Below are 21,511 nucleotides of genomic sequence, written 5' to 3'. Positions count from 1 at the left end.
AGTTTGATGGGGGAAAAAAAAGTGATTTCATTTAAAATAAAATTTGATTTCACTTTTATGATTACACAAAACTAGCATAGTAAAACCTGTGCTGAAAACTTAGGGCTTCCTCCAGAAAAAGAAAAATAGATTAGACATTACTAAGAGAATTTTTAAAAAAGCATAAAAGATATTTCAAGCCTGTATTAAAATTCCTATTGTCCCAAAATGCTTGTTTCACAGTCAATTAATTTAAAAATATATTATTCAGGAAAACATTAATAAGAAAGAAATCTATTCACTGAGAAAAAATGTAAATGGCCATTGCAAATACAAAATGCTTGATGTGCAACTGAAAATCTTGTGTCATATTTATTCCAGCCTTTATGTCTATATCTGAAATTTGTCAGAATTTATCATAAAGCAAATGACCTCTCCTACACTTACCGAAGGAATACAAGTCGTCTCCTGCTTATAATTGTTAATTGAGCCTGTCTGCTACAGCATCTATTTCCTCTCCAAATAAGCCAGGATACTTGTTTTACATAGTTACTGCCAAGCACTTGAACAGTCCTCTATATTATTATAATACTGGGGGTTCCCCCCGCCCCAGCTTCTGGAAGAGTTTTTTTTTTTTCCCTGTACTGAAAGTAGTTAAAGCTGCAATCCACAGTGATATAAAGCATCTGAAAAGCCTAGTACAAGAAGAGGTTTTCCTTCCTCCCTTCCTGGACTCAAAGTCCATATTCTGACTGGTACAGCCAATTTTCATATTATTTTTACATAAATGCTAGACAAGCATGTCTGCATTGCTAACCTGGATCATGACAATGAGAGTGCAGAGAATGTACGTGTGCATATGTGCGCGTGCATAAACATTTCAGTGGGTGGTCCACCATTTCAGTTCTATTTTACTAGTAAAGTATCTTATACAAACATGTGAATACTTCTCAGCAGAAAAAAATATATATAGGATTTCAGATTACATCAAATTATAAAGCATCTTGTCTCTCAAATCATAAATGCCTTAGCAGAATAAAACAAAACAAAACACTATTTAGGTGTTTCCTTCAAATGTGTATTGTTCCAGCAACACCAGATTTAATTAGGCAAATAGCATTTTAAAGGCTACTGCTTTATAACATGGTATTCTTGAAAATGATGGGGGGTTGCAAGTGAAAACATCATTCTCATTTAGTTCTGTGGTAAAAAAAAAATTACACACACACACGCTAAATATTTTTTTTCTTTTTTTCTTTTTTTTTTTTTGTTATGGATTGAGACAATGGGGAAATCTTATGTCTTCATAACAGTTCCAAGGCCATGCTAATCAGGTGTAATTTTTAATGAACACTGGCTGTTTGGTGCTCATTCAAGGTATTTCATTAGGAGGTTATTCATTTAAAATAAATGTTTCAACCACATCAAGCTGTAACCTTTCTTGAAATGTAAATGAATGGTTTAAATGAGAAGATTAATAAAGAAGGGATGTTCCAATTCCAAGCATGGCATGCTATGTATTTTTAAATTTGTCTATGCCAGATGCTGTCAGTCAGAACAAAAAACTGTCCAAGCAGACAATCTGTGCGTCTGAATGTTGATCATGTTGGAAAGTAAAGGGGGAGGGGGGAGAGAGTGTGTCAAGGATTCATGGTCCTTCATCTTTGCAGTAGAGCAAACACGTCTCTCAGTATAACGACAGACAGCTGCTTCCACTTTCTAATGTGCCCTAACTTAGATCACTGAAAGAATTGTCAGCACTCAGAGAAACACACAAAGATAACACAGCCAGCTGCCATGAAGGGGGAAACAGCACAGCTCAGAAGAAATGGGATTTGTTCCATTTGCATGATGCTGGCTCCCTTGGGCCCCTTTCTTTCAAATCCAAAGCACAAAAGACAACACTTAACATATTTGCTTAAAGATGACAACCTCATGTTGATTTCATTTGGATGTAACAGTGTCAGGATTACAGATATAAGAATATATTATATCTGTAACAGAGACTGACAAATGTATCCATCAGTGAAACTGTCTGATTCATCTGCTTATACAGCCATTTTACCATCCCAAGGGTGCCATCTAAGTAGTAACTTTAGAAGACTGAAGGTCTAATTTTATTACACCACATTTCAACCTACTAAACAATATTATTTCTAAAATAGATCATTTTTATTGGAAGTCTCCCTGATGAAAAATCCAGTAGACACCAGAGAATTTATGAACTGTATGGGTCCTTTGAACTCAATATACTGCCCATTTTAAGCAACTTACTTTATACACGATCAAAACCTAAGCTCAAATAACTGAAATTGAGTTAAAAATACAGATGATAATGGTACCTATTTTAATATTACATCATAGTCTGTCGCCATTTGAATATCTGCTGCTTGGCAGTCCATCACTAGAGCGCTTCTTGTTACAGTTCCGCATCAACAGAAGAGTTTCTTCAACAGAAACTCTGTGAATAATTATTGTTCTTCAATACACTTTGACCAGCTACACAATCTAATTTTTGGTCGAGGTTTTCTTTGGGTGTTCCAAAAGTCACATGAAAGTGACTGAAAGCCGAACACACTACTCATCGCATTGCGCCGCAGCTGCAGAAACAGAAAACCAAACTAAAGGGCACATGTTTGCACGATCGCCTGTCTGCACAGCTTTATGGACCAGGCTCTTTTTTAATCAGATGAAACAATTAGGCCGTGGTGAGACTCTAGTTTCAAATGCATTACACACTGGACTGTCTGACAGCGAAAGTCTTCCCCCCCACCACCAAGTGACTCTGCATCATGCTCCCTACGTGAACTGCTTTGTCTAGAAGAACTCGAAACTGCTTGTTGCTATTTGCTGCCACCAAGAACTGCACTGTAATTCACTAGATTGAAGTTGTTTGGTAAAATGGAGTTAACTGCTGTACGTGGAATTTCAGCACAGCAGATGGTTACCACTCATTATTTTCAATTTGTTTAGTTTCAAGCAATGGGGCTGGTTGGGAGGAGCCACGAGAAGGACAGGAATAGGGAGAGGAGCGAGGTTACATACACTGGCTTGTGATGCAAGTAGTGCTAGATGGCAGAGCATTAAAAGGAGAAAAAAAAAGTCTCTGCTCCAAACTGCAGCAAAGCTAAGCCAAAAAAAAAAAAAACCACCTCAAAAAGGATAAAATCAGATTTTATACACATATATAGATTAAAAAAAGAAAGAATACAACATTTAAAAGGGGGCACTCACTGATCAATCATTCTCTGTTCAAGAGTTACATTACATTTTAAATATTGGAAATGGACTTTAAAGTTTCCAAAGGTAAATTGTCTCTATTCACATTTTGCCATCATTCAAGTTTAAATCACTCTCTACTATAAGTGGTTCAGTTGTTGAACTGGAAATGGAAAAGGAACCATTTATGGACAAGTGCACATGAACAGAAATTAAGCTGTAAATATCTGGGCTGGGCCATTATTGTAGTCCAGAAACATCTGGGGCTGAAGCCCAGGCTGGGCCCCGCTCCTTCTGTGTTCAGGTAATTGCTTAGATGATTTATAATTTACTGTTTCTATTAAAAATGGTTTAAAGAGAAATTTGGAGCCTGAATTCTAAAATGAAGATGGCTTTGCTCCTGCTTTCATTTGTTCATAAGGAAAAAAAAAGAAAAAAATCCTTTGCCGTTTTTCTCCCCTCTCCTACATTTAAGAGGTACAATGTTCCACCACAAGGACAAAATTCACACTTTTCTAAATTCAGACCAAAGATGACACATACGCTTCCAGCGACAACAATCAGAGACCATCCATTCAGCTTACATTTGAGCTGCTCGGTGCTTTAATACTTCCCATCAAAATTAATTTTGAATTATTTTCCCCACATAACTACCTTTTCAAAAAAATCCTATAAACTGTATCAATACACTGACAGCATATTCACTTGTCCCTGCTATTTTGATCCATCGGAGAGTCAGTTAGCTCTGCCTGCCACAATGACGCCATGGGTGATGTGGGCAGACACCCTCCAGTGGGCACCTCACCGGCACCCAGGAGGGACCACAGGCACCTTGTCCCTCATGGGGATGTTTCTGGCTCTAGGACTTGCTTAACCCCCACTCACTTCAACACAGCTTATTTTTTTGGCTTTCAGGTCAAGCTATAAATTCACCCATTTGACAGGGTGGAAGAGAAAGGCCCAGGATACTGAGGTTTGGAGAACAACAATAAGGGATATGCTTGGATGATACCAATCCTACACTGGCAGTTAGGAAAAAAAGATCACCCTCTCCCAGACAGAACAGCGGGGACAGTCTCTGACTGTAAACAACTCTGTCATCAAAAAACTTGGTTATTTAAGGCTGACCAGATACCCTAACTATATTTCCAACCCTTTTCTATGACAGCTAAAGCTTATTCTAAGAGTACCCCTAAGAGATTAGGTTTGTAAAGGGGTTAACCATGCTGCCCTCCAGCTATTACACATCCTTTTTTATCAAGGTTTCTGTATGTTGGGCAGTTTACTGCACAGCTCCAACACGCAACACCGAACGAAGGAACAAGTTTGCAACCTGGGTGTATGCCAAGGTTGAAGTGACACACTAGTGACTGTCTCAGCCCCTTGGGAAAACGTGGATTAGATGAATCACAAAAGAATGTCACCATTATTTCTCCAGTAAGTTAACTATCCATTGGCCACAGGTGATCAAGACATAAAAAAATATGTCTTGGAAATTTTTTTCTCCTGCATCTCCACAAACTGTAATTATCCTTAGACCAACAAAAACTCTTTGACATTTTGAGGCAATGGAAAACTTTGCACATGAGGTTGCATCAACCTAGGAACATACTAAATAAATCTTCCAAACCGCTCACAAGTTAGTGTCAAACTTCCTCAACAAAATTTGGTCCAGTATCACCCCATAAAGCAGATACCATACACTTTGTATGCCAAACAGCTTTTTAATTTTTTTTTTAAATTACTTTTAAAGAAAAGGTTGGAAAGCTAAATGGGAATTGAGCATAGATCTCTTGATTATAGGCCGGGTGACCTACAAAATAAACAAAACCAATCCCCTTAACTTTTGCTAGATTCTTTCTTTTTTCCTTATGCTGTACAGAAACATAGAAACTCAACAATGCAGTTAAGCTTCATGACTCAACAATAAATGTGTAGCTAAAACACTGTATTCATGCAATCAAAAAGCAAAGTTTGCCCAGAGTAACAGGCCTATCTGTTCAACTACACAGAGGACTTCATAAAGTCATCAGCAGGAGATGCTTTTCCTCCTAAAATGTCCATGATCCAGCCACACCTCAACTCAGACTGGCAAAATAACATTTAAAAATGCTGAAGCAGAAAGTACCCAGGTTAAACCAGTACACTTTTAGGAAAGATTGCATACTTGGTTAATGACACTGTGTAACAATTTTTTCTAAAATATGTATTTCTGCTTAAACATACTCACATTCTTAGACCAAAACCGAACTATGGATTGGGGCATGTCTTAATTTACGGCACCAAATCCAAGAATGCTTGCTCTTTTGTTCTACTTCAGTAGATTTAAGGAAAATGTGAAGCAGACTATCAGATTCATTCAAATTATTGGAAACCCTCTGATTTTTAATGGTGATATAGTGGAATAGAGAACCACGGTCAAACATTTGAGCTGGAGAACAAGTATGACCTCACATAAATATCAACGTTAATAACAATAGTCTATAGGAGAACAAAAAAACGTAATGTGGTGTTTCATGAGAGAAAAGGGTCAAGCAATTGAACTTAGGCAACTGGAGTAGGGTTAACTGGATTTTATCCCACCTTAATTATTTATTATCTAGATTCTAGTACATAATAAATTTTAGTACATAATTTTGTAAGTCTCAAATGCTGTGCACTGGCTTCTGTAGTCTTTACTGCAGTAAAGAACAGTGTATACCTAAAGAAAGATTTCTACCACGGGAAGGAATAACTGTAAGTGAGACAGGGGATTACACCATAGTGGATATGAGTCTACTTCCATAAAGATCACCACTAGAGGAAAAAAAAAGCAAACAGCGTAACAAATACAAAAGCCTTCCCTCAGATTAAAAAAAAAGAAAAAGAAAAGGAAAAGGAAAGCAAACCACTTATTGTAGCAAAACTCCAGAAATAGCGAGGAATACACACAGAGATTTTATTATGCAACACAAACAGGATTCTCTCGGTAGATGCCAGCATTAAAACCTTCTGCAGATGGTTGTGCGGGTGAGGGTCTAGTGGAGAGGTTATTGCCGTGCCCTCTAGAGGCTGGATGTCTGGCCAAGGAACTCTTCAGCAGCTACTAAAATACAGAGGAAGCTACCAGAACTAGATCTGTAAGCAGAGCTTACTCTTTTTATTTTTTTAAAGCATATTTTATGTACTCCAAGACACTGTAAGTATTAATACAGCAAACAAAACCTCTAAAGGATTCCTGTCAAGTACAAATACATGCAAAAAAACCAAGATATAATTGAAAAAGTCTTTGCTTAATGAGCTCATGGGTGCTTTGGCACAGTACATAAAATGCAGATTTTAAATTTTAAGATGATATATCATTTCCCACAGTTGGGCTTCGGAATCAAAATAAAAAAAAATACAAAATCTATTCAGCATCAGTTCAGATTCAGGTTACTCTTACTCTAACATGGAGCCACATCCTACAAATAACAACAATAAATTTTCTTACCGCCCACCTGTGTAGTCATAAAGTGTGGATCTTTTTAAAGGCAAAAACATCTCAGGGTAAAACCAGGGTCAAATTTTGCATTGGCAGTAGGTAAAAAGCTCTAATATACCTAGTCAATCATACACTAGTTGAAATATAGCCCACAGAGAACTTAATAGCTCAGCCCAACAAGAATATCACCAAGTGGAATTTGATGCACAAATGCAAATAGATAGATTTATTTTTTTCTTAAACCTTACATGATTTTTATCCTTAACTTACTACTGACAGCAAGTAAGTCTTGTTACAGCTAACTAGGAAACAAACTTGCTTGTCTGAAATCCAGCATTGAACTACTCATGACACTTTAGAAACCGTACACAAGTAAATTATATTACAACATAAAAGAAATCCCTCCTGAAGATAGTTATCCTATAAGAAACATGGATATACAAGGTTTCACTTCTTTCAGTGCCTTTTTACCACATAATGAACATATTAATAGCTATCCAGTCACAGTCTTTGGCTTAAAATATTTACAAAATACCCCAATCTGATACTCATTGGTATATATAGTAAAAGGAAACACCACAAGGAAAATAGTTTTCACCTCTAAAAGGATAGTTAAATGATAGATTAGCATCATTAATGAAAACCTCATTATTGCAGCTACACAATACTATCGTGCCTATTCATACTTAATTTTCTTGTAGAAATTACATTATACAACACAGCATATAATCGGTTCTGATTGGGGGTAGGAGAGAACCAGTCGTTAACTATGACTAAAATGACCAGTTTTCCAGTGCAGTTGTCTTCTAATTAAATCTAAGTGTGGAGCACAGTCATTAAGATAGGCTATAATGATTTGCTTGGAAGTATTTTTCCCTTTTGTTTTTTTCCCCTCTGCCTATCAGAATACCTTACACCTTTCAAAACTAGAGCCGGGGAAAAAACAAAACAAACCCACAACCTGCTTCTGGCAGATGCCACGCCAAGGCATGTATTACTCACCATCCTTACACCCACATTCAGGAATGCAGCTCATCTATTTCTTAGCTCTTCCCACTAACAGGTAACTCTAAAGCTCAGAACTGCACCTCAATTGCTATTTCAAAAAGACAAGCTTCTTAACGCCAAACGAGATTGCCATTTTATTAGCAGCAAAATAAATACAGTGTAGTACTCAATACTGCATCAAGCTACAGTGATTCCCGTATTTACTGTTAGCTGCTGGGATTACACCCAAACCCAGTTCTGCTCCAGAAGAGCTTCCAGCTCAGCATCCAGCAATGCCAATACTGTTCCCATGAGTAGATATCCAGGGAGCCTGGCACCCCAGAAGCATATTAAGTGGACACAACTTTCTCCTCAGTTTATGGTTAGTGTTTTCTATAAGATCAGACTTAGAGAAGAAATAACTTATTATATCAGAGTCTCTTATCTTTACAATAAAAGACTGCAGGTCACCTGGTAGAGGACACAACAGATATTAAAGTGATTATAGCCTTGATCTTAGTCAGAAGATAGAATTACACGTGTGTTGGTAGAGAACTCAGCAAGACCATGTAGAATGGCACTTTTCTGTGTTTTAGAAGTGTAGGATTTCTACTTTACTATATTTCAAATACAAAAGAGTTTCACAGTGGCAGGGTAAGACCAAGAAGCTGAGAACAGGGCGGGGGGGGCTGGGAGACACGGGTAGGCAGAGAGAGCGGGGCACAGAACGGCTTTGAAAAGCCAGGAAGGAGAGCTTCTGTTTCTCTGCAATGGGTTTATATCAGCCAGGCTTAAATAACGATATTGCAAATTGAGGCCCAGGGGAATTTGGAGTGTACAAACAAGCTTTTGTTCACCAAACCCCAAAAGGTATGTGGGAGATTTGGGGGTTTGTTTCCATTTAAATGGCATATGTATTTCTAAACCATAAGTTAAACTATTTTGCTCTTTGTTGTATGGCCTTGCTGGTCCAGTACCCGTTAGGAAAAATATTTTTCATAGCTAATAGAGTGACAACTCTTTAAAGTAACAATTATCTATTACTGTACTTAGCACTTTTATTTAGTTCCCTTCAGAACTTTTGAACAAGGAAGAAAGCAACAAATCTAATGTAATAAGCTTCTGGGGGAGGGGAGGAAAGAGCAGGGGAGGGGGTGAAACAGAGGGAAAGAAGAGCACGGCTAGAAGTCATTTGAAGGGATGCAAGCTCTCCAGTGTAAACAGGGAAGCTAGTTAGTATGTTGTAATTTTAAAACATATTCTGTTATCAGAAAGCAAAATAGAAATCTATACTAAAAAAAATAGTTGTCTTCTGAAGCCTTTAAAGCAGGTGGGCAAATCTGTAGGCACATACAAACATACGCGTCTACTCCTCCTCCCCACACACACGCACGGATACAAAATTGGGTTAGTCCTCTGTAAATAGGCTTAGCTCCTGTAAATATATCTCAGGATTTTAGGTGTACTTTTTCACACTGTAAGATTTCGATACAAAACCAGTTTAATCTAACTCTCTCTGATTATTATTAGAAACTCATTATTTGAGGACATCTATCTTTACAGTAACTACGCACCATTAAGGAGCACAATGCCCATAATTGTTTAAAAAAGCCATGGGGGGGAGGGGGAAGGGAGAAGGCGATCAGGAGAAGGGAGGAGATAACTAAGGGAGATTTTGCAATTAGAACAGCATCATCTACTCTGCATTTCGCTCCTTGGAACTTTTACGCAGTAACAAACCGAGTTTAAAGTTCCCTCCATCCAAAATCTCAGAGGAGTCATTTGTTACACCTTTACGTAACACGCGTATTATTCTCCTGATGAATTTAAAATGTGTTCTTACAACCACTAGGAAAAATTCAAAAGCCCTATTTACTCTATCATACATCATTAATACCTCAAGAGGGAAATTGTAGTGTTTAAGAAGTACAAATAAAGCTAATGCCTACCATTTTCTGGGGAAATTCCTTATAACACCCATCACCTGGCTTCTAAGATTTGTTGCACACCTACCCAAAGTCAATACAAATTGCAGGGACTCAGTGCCGCTGGTAACTGAGCACCCAAAGGTGGAAACCTGAATTGCACTTGCTGAGATGCAATACTATTCGTGATGTTATCTCAGCCACTCAGAGCCTTCAAGCTCAAACTGCAGCTGTTGTAGCAGCTCTGCAACAGAAAGGAACAGTAACTTTAGCTCAAAATGACTTGCCTGTCATGAATGAAATCAACGACTTTTACTATCTCTAAACAGCTGACATCTCAGGGGCTGGGAAGAAGTGTGTTTGCAAATTACTCAATAACAAAACATCTTTCCTTAAACAGTGGTGAAAATTATTACTCCAAATGAACATTAGCATCAGTTTGTCTGTTATTCTGTACCATATAGATAATCTGCTCAGTGACGGAAGAAATATCACATTATAATTCTTTGAACATTTCTAACTAGTGAAAATTTTTAAAATGTCATTCATTAAGACACTGGTTATTTACAGTCTCTATAAGCACATGATGAGACATATTTTACCTACACCTAACTTAAAAAAAAAGTATCTTAGAACAAAGGCTTCTCAAACTTACTTAACTACGTGTCTCAACAAAGACGTTCTCTGCAAAGGTGTGCCTTTGATATGACTGTTGCATTGACAAATGCTGGGGACCAAATAACGAGGAATGCTTCATACCCCTTGTTACATAGAATTTACTGACTTTCAGCTTCAGCTCTCTACCAATACTAATATTAATCTGAATAATAAATTAAATTTCTCGATAGGACTACCGTGGTATCAACTAAATTAATGTTACTGCTAAAGTTTTTAAACTGAAAGCAGAAAAATACACCAGTGTTGTGGCATACACAAGACAGGAGTATGAAATGAAATTAATGAAAGTCAAAGAACAAAGTGAAAATCAATGATTAAAAAAGGTTCATTGCTGCATGAACAGTTTCTGAAATATATTTATTTCAGCTTTTATCTAAGGCAAATAGTAAGAAATAAAGAATTATCAGAAATTCTATAAAGACATGAAAAATTACTATGTTTAAAATAGACTATCTGCCTATTTTATAGTATGTTCAATACAGCACCAGCATAGATATGTAGTTAATATAAAGCTGCAGATCTAACACTAGTAAACATAAAACCACTCAATTTTGTAAATTAAGTGTACGTTCAGCTGAAGAGTTAGCAAATTTACAGTCTCCTTTCATATTAAAAATAACTGAATCTTGCTAGTTTAAACCCAGCAATTTTCTGACTGAATGGGGATATCCAGTTCACAAATAATCACAGGTGACTGTAAGCCTATATTACTTTCATAAAACCCAATACACACTATTTTAAATTGGAATTTCTCTATTTTAATCACACAGATGACCTATCAATTAAGTTTATAATGATCTTCAGTAAACTCCATATGTATTTTGAATAAAACAATTTTATAGAGTGCAAGAAAGGATTCATAAAAACATGTTGTCCAAACTGAGTTTGCATACAGCAACATTGCACCATTCTTTTAGAGCTGCAAGAGGAAACAGAATTGTATTCATATGTATTTCTACAATACTGTATATAGCGATGTGGTCCACAAACGTGAACAACAAGGGACTGAAAATAGAAGCAATTCTTTCCCTTCTCAGTAACAATCTTGTAAGCATTCGAGTTCCCAAAGACATAAAAGAATAGTTACTTTTCTGAGATCTTTCGATATCGCTCTTCATGGTGGAACTATCCACGAGTGATGGGAAAGATCTCTTTTGAAAGTAAATGGTGCACCTTCAAGTGTGTTCAGATACACCTTTGCTGTTCCTTTCTGTTTCTCAAGTTCTACTTGAAAAGGATGCCTGATTTTTTAAAATTTGGTTTAGATATCACAATGGGATACCTTATATCAGTCAGTGCTTGCAAACCTTATTCTTCCAGCATAGAATCTAGCTGTTTCTTTCTCTGTGTCAACACAGGAGGCTGCAGTAATCAGACAGGTTTAAAGAAGACTGAGGACGTTAACCTGCACTTTCTCAGAATCTGTGATGAGTAAGTTCATACTTTCAACATGACCACACTGAGCCGTAAGGTATATAAATAGCTACTTTTTATCTAAAAGCACAGCTATCACAGAAGTTTGTACAGCAGGGCTATCAGTTCATAGTATTTTAAATGTCAATATTGATACTATTGTCAGGGATTAATAATTTCTGCATATAGCTTTATAATTCCCATCCACCCTCTGCTGTCACTCAGCAATATAAAGTAATCATTGGCTCTTCCCCTCACCATGTCTCCAGAAGAAACATACACACAGTAACCTCTGTTGTACTGGCTAGGAATATCTTTGCAGCAGTACAGTTCTCATAGTTTTATTAAGTGATAATTCAAGATCATGGTATAAATGCCTTTTTATTAATGACTTGCTTGTGTGCTAGAATGGAGGAGATGGAAAGGGAAAAACCTCTCAGAGGAAAATAAGGATGTTATTTCCAATATATTAAAAGGCAAACAGCAGTTGTTCTAAATAAGGCAAAAGCACCTCTTGAATGAGGGCGTGAAGATACATTCCTGCCACAAACCCCTGTAACCCACCAGGTCCAGCCCCGTCTCCCGTCTCCTCTCAATATTCATTTTCAAATTCCATTCAGATTAGCAGGAGTTACGCAAACATGCATTAATGTGTCCCTTAAGTATTTTATCACACTGAAGACGAGAAACAAAAAGTTTAGTTATGACCCATACTGGAGAATCATTCATTCAGACCCTGCTTAATTAGATGTGAGACAGATATCTTAGATCATGAAGTTTGACCACAGTGTGCTCTTACTGCTAGAGTATTAATGCAAATAAGATACAGATTACTGAAACCAATTTATCATTACCAGTCTATAACCAGCTTGATACATGCACACATTCAAAAATATCACATAAAATAAATTGTGGCACACATCTTCATGCATTAAGCAATTCATATACAGAAAATGAACCATATGCTTTAACAAAGATTACATGACACATTAAAAGTAGAATACAAAAGAATTAAAAACAGATAACAAATAGTCCAAGCAATATGTGATTTCAAGGAACCTGGAACAAAAATGGACTTGCATCACCAAAGTTTGCTATCACATCAAAATAATCTCAGCGTTCTTCTCCACTTCACTTTCTGGATATTGGAAGTAGCTGCACTATACTTTAAAAGAACTGAGAAAATAGTTTCTCAGTAACAGTTAAATAACATGACTAGTAATTGCTATTTCAGTGTTTCACGGCACATCAGACTACACACTTAATAGACTATTATAAAAAAAAATCAGCCAGTGACATGACAGTCATCTGTAGGTGCATTATTTTTAATTATAGCCGAGACAGATGAAAAATTTTCCATATGCAGAAAAACAGTTTAAAGAACAAAGTTTTATTCCATTATTTAAATACAATAATGCATGGCTGTTCTTTCTATTGTACAACTACAATAGCCATTGTAGTGAGGAGTGTTGCTTATATGATTAAACAGATAGTTCAGTATTATGATCTGTTTGACAGGTACCGCTACTAGCACTATAGGAACAGACATACAATATCGTTATTACCATGCTGTGTGTGCCAATACCTCGTAGCAATATAACTTAGCAAAAGAGAAGCATTTCTGCATTTTCATCACTGCAGACGTCTCCATATGTTCTTAATCAGTGGTGCTTTCTGCAGATTACACTTTCTAGTATTCTTCCTATTCTCAAACTGACCCATCAAAGCCCTATCTCCCCTCCACCCCACCCCATTTCTCAAGACTTTGGTAACCAAGATTGACCAACTATTTCTCTTTCCCTTTTACCCTCGCTTGTCACACAGCGAGACCAACATCAACAGGTATTTAGAAGCAATAGTAGTGAAGTCCACTTGTATTTAGTAGGTTGTTGCAAATACAAATTAACTTCTAAGAAACATAATACATATACACACATCCTCTTTAATATGCTGATCAGGGGGTGGCAGGTACAATTATTAAAGGACTGAAAGCCTTAGAATTCCTTTGACCTCCATTACAGTCTAGGACTCTCCGCTCCTTGAAGGATGAGATTGTATTTGTCGAACCTATGGTAACATATTGCAAGAGGATTTTCTCTGTTCTTCTGTATTAGCTATCATTCTTTAAAGGAATACAGTTTCACTGAGGGAGATATATATGTTGCTTTGAGATTCAGAGATTTTTCTTTTCCCCCCCTTATTTTTAAGAAAAAAGAAAAATTGAACAATCTTAAGGAACTTTCTTTATGCTTGCATTTCTCTCACACTCTATAAAAATATCATTGACATAGGGTGAAAAGGTCACATGCCTCACAGAAATGGAGCCAACTACTCCAGTAAGGTTTTTCACCTGGCAAATATCCCTATAACTAATTCTATGTATTGGAAATTTTTTATTATTATTTTAGCAACAAAAAAACCTCCAGGCCTTTTCCCAGCCTAGAGTTCCCTGAAGTGATCTTTCCCATAAGGAAGATAAGTTTTCACTTAGAGGATAGCATCTCTAGCAGCAAGAGTTTAATACTCTGCAACAATATCAGGGATACGCAATCCTGAATTTACAGCTCTTCAAATTACTTTTATAGCTATACTGTTCATTTTGGATCAGATCCTTATCTAAAATTCCATATATTTTGGTAGCCATAATATCTGATTTAAAACAGCTTCCAATAAGCCAAAGAACAGTACTAAAAAAAAGAAAAACCACCAAAAAAAAAAAAAAAAGCCACAGTGGGCCAGATTCTGGGAGCTGTAAATTACTGTAGCTCTTTAAAGCTAAACTATTTTACACCAGCTAAGGATTGGGCCCAATACACACAATTCCACTTCAAAGTTGATTTTTTTTTCACATGCATAGTGCTTTGCTTCTCGTCTCCTCTGTTAATAACACATGAGAATTTCTAATTAGTTTATGCCAAATTTTTTTATAGTTATTTTTATGCCTTTTCTTATAAATGACTCAGGAGGAGAAAAAAGTGCTGATTGATCAATTAATCAAGCTTTATTGACATACAATATTCCTCAATACTTCAGAAATGTCTGCAGAACAACTTCCTCCAATCATAAGATCAATGAATCAATGTAAAACCCCAGTAATTAAATTTATCAACTCCATATCAATACATCTGGCACTTTATGAAAGTATTACGTGAAGTTTGTTCTCTTAAGGGATATATTGATTGAGGGCAAAGAGCCAAATATTTCTATTATTAGATCTGGGAATGCTAGATCAAAACTCAGTCTGTTACAAGCAACATACAAATGTTTCATATACACAGATCTCATGCTGATTCTGTACCATTAAACCCTTTCCTAACAAGCAGATAAGCCTATTAATTGATGATTAAGACTACAGGAAGATCAGTCATTATATTCAATGTTTTTTGTATGCATTCATTGAAAAAACATATTGACAGGAACCATATAGAATCGTTTTCCTCTAGGAATTATATTTTTAAAAAGGAGGAGACCATCTAAACAAAAGCAGATTTCAAACCTTGTTCATGCAACATAAAATAGCCTTGATTAATTAATTAAATTTTGAAACTAAAGCTTTGCGGTCTGGAAGAGATTATCATATCTCTCTCCATTGTATATAGTAGTTACTAATTGAAAGGTGAACAATAAACCCTAAAGGTGACACATCTGATAAGAGACATATTAAAAACCAAAACAAGGAAACAAAAACACCATCTGAGTGTTTTACAGTTTAATTTTTAAAGGGCTAGTATACAAACTATTCTAAAATATATTTTTAGTCGCTATCGCTTACTACATATACGTAAGCAAGTAGGGCGCAAAACTTCATGAAGTGGCATTTTATCAATTATAAGAAAAAGAGCAGCAGACTTTTCATATTAAGAAAAAAAAAACAGAAGAATTTTTGTCTCTGCTTAAACAAAAAAAAAAGTCTTAAAGAACAGCTAATAACATAAGACTGGCATTTTTTCCCATGAACTGTACGATAAAAATATCAATAACAATACAATCTTCATACTTCCAAAATACTGCTAGAATAAGAGAAGCAAACATCCCTGTGCTTTCACAGATGTTGCAATAAATAAAAACAATTTGATTGAGTACTGAAGGTATCTTATTATGAAGGGGGGAAATAACAACAAAAACCCCAAACCCACCAGATTCATGTAGCAGTCACATCCTGTTACAAACATCAAACAACAATGAGCCTTTATTACCATGCTATGATTCCTTCATTTCAAACATGATTAATTAGCAAGTATAACACTCACCAAAACTCCCACCACCCTGCTGTTTGCTGCCTATTTGCAAATGGGTCTCTACCAAGTACCCATAAGCAGTACTAGTCTCATTTATGACCCTGAGGAAAAGAAGTCAAAGCATCCTGCTTTAAGGAAGATTTTGCTCACACCTTAGCCAAAAACAAAAGAAGAGAAAAGAAAACAAAAACCCAACAACAAACAAACATCAAAACTCTCTTCTATCGAAGGGATTCCTTGATAATCCAAACACAAACTTCATGCAAAATGAAAAACTTTTTAGGAAAGTTGCTAAACAATTCGAATGGTTGAAAATAGAGATAAAAGATCAGTTTAGACTTTGTTTTAGTTTGTTTTTTTTTGTGTGTGTGGTTTTTTTTTTTTTTACTTGAAACTTCAACTTTATATTCAATTTGAAACACTCCGCTTCTGTTGAGAATGAAAGTGTGGTTCATATGTCAAAAATGGAAACAAAAAGAGGATGAGAAGAAGAAGATACACTTCACAGGACTCTTAACATATTTTAAGCTGTGCAAACAGATATCTTCAAATATACCTTACTTGCAATAAACACTACTTTCACAGTAAAAGAAACTTTGCTTCACGGGGAGGAGAGGTGGAAACTGAGATTACAAATACAGAAGAAGAAACAAGACTGAGATGAGAGAAGAAAAACCCTGAAATTGCCTTCTCAAGCTGAACTCTGTAAATACCATCAAAAAAATAACGGAAAAAGCTTCAATTTAGAAGCAACAGATGTACTCCTAAGCAAGAAAATATCCCCGATGAAATAATGCACGGGCATACAGAGAGGATCTTTAAAAGTATGAAAGGAGATGCGCTCAAGTTTCCATGTGAAAATAAAAATTAAGCAGAAGATCCAATACCTCCTTGGTTGATCAGCTCTGTATCACAGATACTTGATGATTTTGTCACGCCCAGAGCAGAGTCATTTTTAAGTGCAAATCGGTCTTACTCTCTCCAGCTTTTTCAATTTTATAAATTTGGGATCAAAAACATCAAAGCAGCTTCCACTTCGGACCTAACTTTTAGAGGATCAATGTGACAAGTCACTGCTTGATAGATGTTTCTCTTGATAAACGACTTGTTCAAAAGAGACATTGTAGCTTTCATTTCCTGACCACAACACACTTCTAATTTGCAACAGCAGAGCTGCTCGAGTGTGACTAGTTCCCACTTCCCAGCCTTTCGGGATTGTGGCACTGTCAGGCCACATACACGGGCAAAACAAAAACTCAGAAAGAGGTGCATTCGCAACAAGAATTGTAGCAAAACTTTTCCTCGAACAGGAACCTGGTTACGTCTGATTTCTCCTAACAGTGGGCTTTTAATGCCCCCTCCCAACCACCTCAAATCCCTAACATTTTAGGGAAGGAGAGAAAGAGAAAAGAAGTCATATTTAGAAGTATATATACTTAAGTGCCATAGACTATATGTAGCTGCCTAATGGTATCATGTTTGTTACACATATATATATTACTGCTACTATAATTATTATTATTATTATCATCTGGGAATCGCATTTAACAGTGCAAACAGTCCACACCATCCAATTTCAGCTCTCAGGATACTGTCCGATTCCCGATTTAAAATTTATAAATGTAATATCCTCCTCATCACAAGCAGCAGTCCAATCTGCTCGGAATATATATTACAGCTTTAACATCACAGAGGGAAATCTCCCATCTGGCAATCACATTCGCTCCAACAGCTCCAGGAAAAAAAAAAAAAAAAAAAAAAAAAAATGTTCCGCTCTCGCTAGCTTGCTCTCCTCCTTAAAACATTTCTCAGGGCAAATTATGTGCATCTAAAATAAACAGTTGCCTTATTGATCGCTTCAAAGTCAACAAGTTCTAAATGCAAAATGCAATCAGATCGTTCCCCTCATATAGCACCCGGGATATGTTTAGCAATATAATCACCTACAGCACCAAAATAGGAGTGTACATTGTGCAACTGCTCTCGCAATTTCTTTCTTGCATTCAGATATGTTATTACGAGAGATCATCAGCCACACATGCCAGACCTCCCCCCTTATCCCAAACACACACACGCTCACACGCGCTTGCTCGCTCTCCTAGGGTCTCTCTCCATCCTTATTTGTTGCTACCAGACGCAATTAAAAGTGAACGTACCCCCTTTTTGGTTGCACAAAACAGTCACTTCTGTTGTTAGTTCCTTAGCCCTAATTGCATACCTAGAGATGCATCTACTGCACCACAAGGAGATCTGTTGAAATTCCCCATGCTCCATTTTATCTGACTTTTTTTGGAGGAGGGGGTGGTGTGGGGGGCTGGAGAGTGACCGTTAAAATGAAGCTAGTTTCAGCACCTGATTATTTCATTCTGTTACACATTACATTGAGAACAGAGCAGTAGGAACCAGACACTTGTAAACTGAGCATAAAATACCACTTATTAAATAGTATTAAGTATTCAGCCACAATAGTGATTTTGTTTGTTTACATGCAAAACATTCCCCCATCCCACGTCAGTTAAAACCTCTAGCAGATGATTACACTGAAAGTAAGAGAGGGAAAAGCACCTGGAGCCCAAATAAATACTCAAAAATTATTAGTTTGCAAAAGGAAAAGATGCATTTTCAGCATGTACGTACGAGTACGCAGATATATAGGTGTATATGTTCATTGCTACGCATTCTCCCCTTCTCCAGTCACCGAGTTTTACTAATTTACATACCATTGGAGTTCAGTGGTGTATATAGTGCACTGCTAGTAACATGCAAGTTTAGATTTTACAACTGAGATCAATACAATGGACAAAACTAATGCTATAATCGAAGCAGAAATGATAAACAAACGATAGCAAGAGAAAGAAATGCTTATATATGCACAAGTAAAAATATACTATTAAACATTAAGTATTTATTACAAAATATTTGCATGCAGAGTCCTCAGTGTGTCATCATGCTATTTAAATTTGTCTTTGCTATTTAGATGCAAAGGAAGTAGATCCCAAAACGGACATACCATAAACACTGGTGCTACTGATCATTTCTTGCTGGCAGCACAAAAAGCTGAATTGGATTTTTCACAAGCAGGAATTCCAAAGGTTGCTTTTCATTAAAGCCACTTTTCCTCTCAGCTATCAAATGTCACTGCCTTGAAACGTGGGCCCTTTCGTCAGGTATTCATTTAACCTACATGCATATAATTAAGTGGGAAAGCAACATCAACAAAAAGGGGATCTCAGATCACAAGAGAAGAAAGAAAGGGGGGAAAAAAAGCACATGACCAGGAATGCAAGTCCATGTCAATTTCACTCACTCCCATTGAAACTAACAAGAGCTCCAGGGAGGATAGTAACAGGATCAGTGGATTGTATATACCATTAAATTATACATCTTTCTCTCCCTTCCGAGCCAACAATACGCCCACCACGCCGTACCCCCTCCAAGACGATGTGCTTACATTTTACTGCAACAGCTCCTCTGACATATTCGTGCCCCCCCCCAGCCAAGACACAGCAATTTAAGCCTAACTTTTGTTTTGCGAGATTCTTATTTACACTTATTTGCTCAGAAGTTAGTTGCCTCAAAGTCCAGCCCCGCATTACCTGCAGTTTATTATTTTCAATGCAACTTAAAAATAAATCCAATTAGGAGGAGGTGGGGAGGGAGCTTGCAATCGCGAACTCTTAATCTGCCTACTATTGTTGGCAATGATCAAGGAAGAAAAACCATGCACTGCGATTGTGTATCTGTACTTTCCAGACTACGATTAGGAAAGCAGACCGGAGTGTTTAGTATCAGAAAACAACTGCGAATTAGGCAAAACATTTAGGGCACGAGCGGGCGATTAAAAAATATGCGGCCGTCTCGGAGAGCTTTATGATTAAATAAAATTTAAAACGATAGTAGGAAGACTAGGAAAAAAAAAAAAAGAAAAAGATCCTCTTACCTGGAGATTGGGTACAAGAACCCGATAGGTTAGAGCAGCATCGATCCGATGTGTTTGCTGATGAATGGGGGCTCGGGTTAAGTGAAGGTGCCTATGATTTGAAATCATTCCAAGTTTTTGAAGGGAAGACTGACTGCAGCCTCTGCCATGTTGGAATTTCAAACCCAAAACAGCTGCTTTGCAAGGAGCCAGCATGCCAGCAGCTGGACGCCTGCGCAGAGCGCCGCCGAGCCAAATTCAAATCACTTTCACGCGAAGAGCCAAAGATCAGTTTTCAAAGGGGGAGCGGCGCGGGGGGCGGGGGCGCCCCGCGGCCCTGCGCGCCGGGGCCGCCGCTTCCCGCGGGGGACGGCGGGGCGCCCGCGCCGCGGCTCCCCTCGCGCTCCCCGGGGCTGCGGGACGGGGGCAGCGAGCTCCCTCCGCGGCGGCGAGGCTCTCCCCGGCCACGGCGGCGCTCCGCGGCGCGAGTTGTGGGGGGGAGGGCCGGGGCCTAGCGCGGCCCGCGGCCGCGGGGCAGGCGGGCAGGGAGCCGGCGGTGGAGGTCCCCCCGCCGCGGCCGCCCCCGCTCCGCCGCGGCCGCCCCGCGTCTCCCCGCCTGGGCCGGGGGGAGTCCCGGCTCGGCCTGCGCGGCTGCCCTCGCCGGCCGGCTTCTGCGCCGCGTCCCCGGGCGGCCGGTGTCGGGGCTCACTGGCCGCCACCGCCTCCCCCGCCTGAGGAAAATGGCCGGGGTGGAAGTGCCCCACGCACCGGCCGGCTCGTCCCGCCTCGGGCGGCGGCCAGCGCCGCGCAGACGTGCCCCGTCCCCGCGCTGCTCCCGGGGAGCCCCAGCAGCTGCCCGCCGAAGCCCGCCTGCTAGCAGCCGCGGCAAGGCATTCCCGGTAGCCGGCAATGGCTGAGGGGCCCCGGCAGCCACACCTCCCGCTGCCCGCACTTCCCCAGCCCCAGCTCGGCGGGGGATGGCAGGGAGCCAGCTACCCCGGCCCACAGCTGCCGGGGACTCCCCTTGCATAAGAGGGAGTCCCCGGGGGGCTGTTAGACGGGCTTTACAGCCTCTTTATGCCGGCAGGGAAGGCATAAAGTGGCCACACAGCACAAATTGGGCCCTCCCTCTCATACACCGGTTTTGCTCTCGCAAACGAGCCTCTCCGTCTCGGCCGACCCACGGTGCTGGTGCTCAGGGGCACCCTGCTCTCTCCGCACGCGCCCACCTCCCTGTTACCTCGGCTGTGGAAAGGGGAGTAAGGGCTTCCCACGAGACAGATCTACATTCCTGTCTTTACACCTGATGGGACTGTCAGAGCATTTTTACCTTCTCTTCTCATGGGGAAGAAGCCACACTGTCCAGACGCTGTTCCTGGCCTCTTGGCTCAAGGTCCTCCTGGAGTGGTTTCACTTCCTCTCTTCCTGGTCCTGCTGAGAAGTTAAAGATGGCTTGGGAGGGTTGTTTGTCTGTCCTGCATGTGGAAGAGACAGATTAAATTTTCTTAGTAAAAAAGGAAAATGCATTGGGAGTATGGTCTCTGGAGGAGGCAGAGGAGACCAGGGGATTAGCATCTGGAGGAGTGGGAATGCACTGGTTTCCTGGCTGTTTTCCTTTTCAGTAATACAGTAGGCCTAAATAAAACTCAGAAGTACGTGCCAGCAGAAGCTGCTGTGAGCTGTCAGCCAA

At 39.0% G+C, this 21,511-nt stretch overlaps 1 protein-coding gene across 1 annotated transcript in view; it reads right to left on the bottom strand.

Moving 5' to 3' along the window:
* FIGN (fidgetin, microtubule severing factor) overlaps positions 1–21,240 on the bottom strand; it is a 100,472-nt gene extending 79,232 nt beyond the window's left edge. Inside the window, exon 1 of the mRNA XM_068408006.1 lies at positions 21,152–21,240. Within this exon, the coding sequence (XP_068264107.1) occupies positions 21,152–21,164 (13 nt within the window). The 5' untranslated portion in view covers positions 21,165–21,240. The remainder of the gene's footprint in view (positions 1–21,151) is intronic.
* Positions 21,241–21,511: the final 271 nt, after the last annotated feature.

Source organism: Nyctibius grandis, chromosome 9 (genome assembly GCF_013368605.1).
Source record: "Nyctibius grandis isolate bNycGra1 chromosome 9, bNycGra1.pri, whole genome shotgun sequence".
NCBI classification, from domain to species: Eukaryota; Metazoa; Chordata; class Aves; order Nyctibiiformes; family Nyctibiidae; genus Nyctibius; species Nyctibius grandis.
This window is presented reverse-complemented; position numbering and strand designations above follow the sequence as displayed.